This window comes from Ursus maritimus, unplaced genomic scaffold, assembly GCF_017311325.1.
Source record: "Ursus maritimus isolate PB19 unplaced genomic scaffold, ASM1731132v1 scaffold_30, whole genome shotgun sequence".
In the NCBI taxonomy this organism is placed as follows: Eukaryota; Metazoa; Chordata; class Mammalia; order Carnivora; family Ursidae; genus Ursus; species Ursus maritimus.
This window is the reverse complement of record NW_024425564.1, coordinates 2,377,994-2,383,290: the sequence shown is the minus strand read 5'-3', so window position 1 is coordinate 2,383,290 and position 5,297 is coordinate 2,377,994. Positions and strand designations below refer to the sequence as shown.

Sequence of the window (5,297 nt, the reverse complement as noted above, 5' to 3'; positions counted from 1 at the left end):
ACGTGTGAATCATAATCCCTGACCTGCTTCCCTCAGATGGCTGTCAGGCCCTCAAGGAACCGTGCTTGGAAACACTGTAGGGGCCTAATGCTGATCTTCCCACCTGCCAAATTCCAGTGCGGGAAATGGTGGAGACCCAGCCTAACTAGGACGGAGGACAGAGGGACCCCAGCAGGCATGACACAGACAGCCTGCCACGTCGATGCCTCCAGCCAGTCTTTACGGAGAAACCACAAACAACATAAATGGTTTTCTTCGATACCGCTGTCGACCGATCCAAAGACCCCGAGTAGGCTCTGCTGGCTGCCAACTGGCGGCTTTACACGAAAGAAGGTGCAGACAAGACTCCCCGGTCCCGGGCTGTCTGCATATTTTGTCGCCCCCATTTCCCTCCCTCACTTCTCTCTGATTTATAAGTCCTGTTTGGCTTCTGTTCCTTGACTCAGTCTACCAGCTGATTTCTTCTGCTGTGAAAAAAAATCACAGGCTGCCGACTAGCCCACTAAATGCCTTTAGTTATTCTTTGACAGATGCATAGTTTTATCATCTTTTAAAATATGCCCCTTTTTTCTAGGGAATTAGATTAATAGAGCATCACTATCGATTTTATTAGAGGCAATAACAGTATTGTGGTTGTGCGTGCAAACGTACTCGTTTCTTGGAGATGTGTGCTTCAGTACTGAAGGGTGAAGGACCATTTTACAGAAGAGGGCTCAGCAGCAAAATTATACACACACGGACGAAGCAAATATTGGCCTCCATCAACAATTGTGAGTATGTGAGTGTGCACAGAACTCTTCCACTCTTCGTGTATTTGAATATATATATAAATTCTATATCCCTCTATTCCATCTTCCTTCTATAAATTTAAAAAGACTAAAAAAAAGTCCCAGGCTCACTAACACATAAGGCAGGACCATTGCCAGTGGCTGTTCTAATTCCTGAGACTTCCTTCTGCGAAACTCTAAAATAAGTGAATGTGACCAGAAGCACCAGAAGGAGCAAGATCGGTACAGGCATTTTGAGAGGGACCATCCAGAGTCTAAGCAGTCATCCAGAACCATCCATCGCATTTGGTGTGGGCCATCCCAGCTGCAGGGAACGAGGACACTAGGTAGATTCTGACTCACTGTCAAGGTTTTTGAGCTCCTCTTCCCGCCGGGGACCTGTGGCTTGAGAAGAAATCTCCGACACTCCAGGACCCCCATCCTCAGTGAACAAGGGCTGGTGGCGATCCGAACCTTCCCCACCTGGAAGAAAGATGAAAGTAAGCGTGTGTGGGGCTGGGAGGGGTGGAGGACTTTGCTCATGAACGCAGTAAAATGACACAGGACTCACAGCAGGACAGGCACTGTAGCTCTAGGCGTAACCAAAAAAATCGGAAACCTGCCAAGGTTTCCCTCTGAAAACAGGGGGCTTCAACCCAAGCAGCCTTATCCTCATTAAAAACATGGGGAGTTTGGGGGCGCCTGGGGGGCACAGTTGGCTGAGTCCGACTCTTGATTTCAGCTCAAGTCATGATCTCAGGTTCCTGGGATCGAGCTCCCTGTTGGGCTCCACGCTCAGCGGGGCGTCTGCTTGAGATTCTCTCTCCCCCTCTCCCTCCGCCCCTCCCCCAGCTCGTGTGTTCTGTCTAAATAAATAAATAAATAAAATCTTAAAAAAACAAAAACAAAAAACCCCATGGTGAGTTTTGAGGGCTGCAGGGCAAAGCTCTGTCTCCCTCCTGACTCTGACCTATGAGTCAGAAAAGAAAGGCACCTTGGGGACCAGCTTCCTTATTTCACAAACGAAGAACCAAAGGTCCCAGAGAGGGGTGGCGACTTGCTCGAGGTCACAGAGCAAGTTCATTCCTGATAGAGCCGAGTCTAGAACCGGCACCGGGCAGCCGGCTCTTTGCGCCTCTCTGGCCCCACCCACAATCCTCACCTCTGCATTAGTGTCGCTTCCCTCCTCACCTCCCTCCCTGCCTTCCCGTTTCCCCGGGCTGTGCTCCTTCCACTGGAGTACTTAAAACGATAGCTACAGCTCCCATCTATGGAGCACTTGCCCTGTGCCAGCTCCCGGCCACGGCTACCCCAGGGCGGAGCAGCTGCTGTTACCCCATTTTATGGATGAAAAAAAAATGAGGCTCAGAGAGGAAAGTCGCCAGCCCCGGGCACACAGCTAATGAGGGGTGGGAATGGGGTTTGACGGCAGGCTGTCAGCCACGGTGCCTCAAAGACGTTTCACAGAGCAGCTGTCCCTGGTGGTTGCCCCACCGTCCTCGTCCCCTCCGTTGAGAGGTTTGACGAGCCAGCTAAGAGTACCCTAGCCCTTGGGGGTGGGGCAGAGGGGATACCAGGCACGGTCTGCTCACCCTTGGGTGCTGGGCCCAGGTCAGCCTCCTCGGAGCGCGGGGCAGCCGCTATCTTGGGAAGCCCTGTCTCTTGGCCTTCGGCCTCCTGATCTTGGGCGCCCTTGGTTTCCTCAGCAACATGTTTCTTGTGACCATGTTTCTTGCGGCTGGCCTTCTTGTCGTGGGATTTCTTCCTAGGAGCTGTGTCCCCCAGGGCCTCAGGGGTTTCTGCGGGCTTGGGGAGGCCCTCCTTCCCCTTTGCCTTGCGGCTGCCCTTTTCTTTAGGCTCCTCAGGGCCTGTCCTCAGAAAGAAGTTTATAAAGGTCTTCAGCCACCCCTGCTGGCCCCGCCTCTGGGCCTTGTCCTTCTTGGTGTCCTGTGGAGGCCTCTGGTCACTGGCGAGAAACTCCCTGGTCTCCTCTGGGCTGAGGGCTACGGCCGTGGTGCCCCGAGCCTCCACAGACCGGGCTAGGCTCTGGGGACATCTGGTCCCATCGCTGGCCGTCCGGTGCGGCACCCGCCTGGAGGGGCTGGTGAGCACCGGCAGGGAAAGGCACTGGCAGTCCCATGACTCCGAGTCCTTCTTGGGGCCGTGTGACCTGTCCAGAGACCTGGCTCTCCTCCCTGACAGAGGCTTCTTCGGGCCCCGTGGACGTTCCATGGCGCTATGAACAAAGCAAACAGTTCCCTTATAGGAGACCTACCAGAGGCGCGGCGGCCCAGGGCGAGCAGGGCTAACCGTGCTCGGAGCCGCCCTACCCATTCCTGTGAGTGACAATCAAAGCTGTTGTCTCGTTTCAATTCCTCAACAGTCCCAGGAGGGAGGGCTATCCTCGTCCCCATTTTCCAGAGGAGGAAACTAAACCATGGAGGTCATGCCCCAGGTGTCCTAGCTGGTCCGCAACTCCCCCAGGGCCTCCAGAAGGAGCAGGGCCTTGCCAACACCTTGCTTTTAGTCCGCTGAGACTGACTGTGAACTTCTGAGCCCCAGAACTGCAGGGTGAGTAACTCATGTTGTTCCAAAACCTCTGAGTTCGTGGCATTTTGTTACGCCAGCGGCAGGAAACTAATACAGCAGGAGCCAGGGGCCAGGTCCTGCCCCTTGGGACTTTGGGCAGTGCACGCACCCCTGTCCTCATCTGAAAAATGCCTGCGACCTGCCTGTCTATCTCACAGGCTGTACGCCTCTTTCACAAGACAGCTCAGTAAATGGCAGCGCTATTCCTCCAATCGCTTGGGCCAAAAATTTGAAGTCGTCCCTGACCCCTTGCTTTCTCTCACTCCCCACATCTGATCCATCAGCAAAGACTGTTGGTTCTGTAAAGCACGTCCAGACCCCAGCCCATCTCCCCACCTCCTCCACCACCCCCTGGGTCGGTCTAGGCCCCAGCTCTGCTCACCTGGGCTACTGCAGTCACCTCCCAACTGGTCGCCCTGCTCTGCTCTTGTCCTCCTCCCAGCTTCTCCTCTCAGCAGCCACGGGGACTCACCCTAAGTTAGAGCACGTCACTCTCTTGCCTCCAACAGCTCCTCTTTCACTCAGGGTCAAAGTCAAAGTCGTTACAGCAGCCAGCAAGGCCCTGTACAACCTGGTCCCATTACCCCTCTCGCCACCCCCTCATCACTGACTCCACTCACACAACACTGCTCACTGCCTCAGGGCCTTCACACGGGCTCTTCCCTCTTTCTAGAACATTCTAATGGTCTGTTCCCTCACTTCCTTCAGGGCTTTGCTCTAATATTATTTCCCAGAGAGGCCCTCCCTGCGCACCCCATGAGCACATCCCCTCCCCTTTTACTACATCATGCAGCTATGCAGTATCACTCCTCCGTGCGTGTCCCGTTATCGGCTGAGTCTCTCTTCCTTCCGTCTGTTTTGCAAGGTCTTGTATCCTGAGCACCTAGCACCCAGTAAGCGCTCATTCAATAAATGAATAAATGTAGACCACAAACATTTAGTAAACTATACAATACATAAGTTATTTTGGGGTGTGTAGTTAACATAAAGTAAACAAATCTGGACTGCTCCCGTCTTAGAACGGTGGGGCCCTTCCTTTCTCCATCCAGAAGGAAGCAGCTGACGATGGAAAAGATGACGGAAAGAATCATCTCCTCCTGGGCAGCATGTTAAGCAGGCCAGGCTGTGAGCAGTGCACCTAATTTGCCTGTCTTTAATCTGAAACTCTGTGGTTTCCCAATTCTCTCAGAGTTGTTCAGAAACCCTTTGTCCTTTGGTGGAAGTTAAAAGAAAAATAAAATATGGTCTTGAATCCCCAATCTGAACCCCCAGAGATTCCTATGGAGTTTAGAAACATGAACTGTCTATTCTATTCTGTAATTATAGCCTTATCATGCATTTACTAAGTATTATTTAGTGTATTACATATTCATGAATTACGTACTTACATCACAGGTCCTGCGTTTACCAACTAATTCATTACTTGATTTTTTTTAAAGATTTTATTTATTTATTTATTTGACACACAGAGAGAGAGCCAGACAGAGGGAGGGAGAGGGAGAAGCAGGCTCCCCGCTGAGCAGAGAGCCCAACACAGGGTTCAATCCCAGGACCCTGAGATCATGACCTGAGCCGAAGGCAAACACGTAGCCAACCGAGCCACCCAGGAGCCCCTAATTCACTACTTTAAAATGTGCTCTATCACATGTCCAGCTTAGAGGCGCAAATAACGATCTATAACTGCAATTTCAGATGTGCGGGGATCCATGTGAATATGAAGAAAATTCATAGAGAGGACAGGCACGGGGAAATACAGAGAGATTTGAAGGTGACCGTAACATTCAGGATGTCTTCCCTCCTTCAAGCACGGGTCTGGGGAGGAGGGACTGGGAAGGGAGGCCAGGGGCCCCGGGTACCAGTCACATGCTGGGCATCCACACATGGACGGTCTTGGAGGAAATGAGCAAGAGGGCTGGGGAGGAACCAGGTAATTTGGAAGGC

The 5,297-nt window shown here is 52.4% G+C and overlaps 1 protein-coding gene across 1 annotated transcript in view; it reads right to left on the bottom strand.

The window, feature by feature from the left end:
- BNIP5 (BCL2 interacting protein 5) overlaps window positions 1–2,999 on the bottom strand; it is a 13,827-nt gene extending 10,828 nt beyond the window's left edge. The window contains exons 1-2 of the mRNA XM_040644607.1: window positions 2,360–2,999; window positions 1,131–1,250 (exon numbers count right to left, since the gene is read on the bottom strand). Of these exons, the coding sequence (XP_040500541.1) occupies window positions 1,131–1,250; window positions 2,360–2,999 (760 nt within the window). The remainder of the gene's footprint in view (window positions 1–1,130; window positions 1,251–2,359) is intronic.
- Window positions 3,000–5,297: the final 2,298 nt, after the last annotated feature.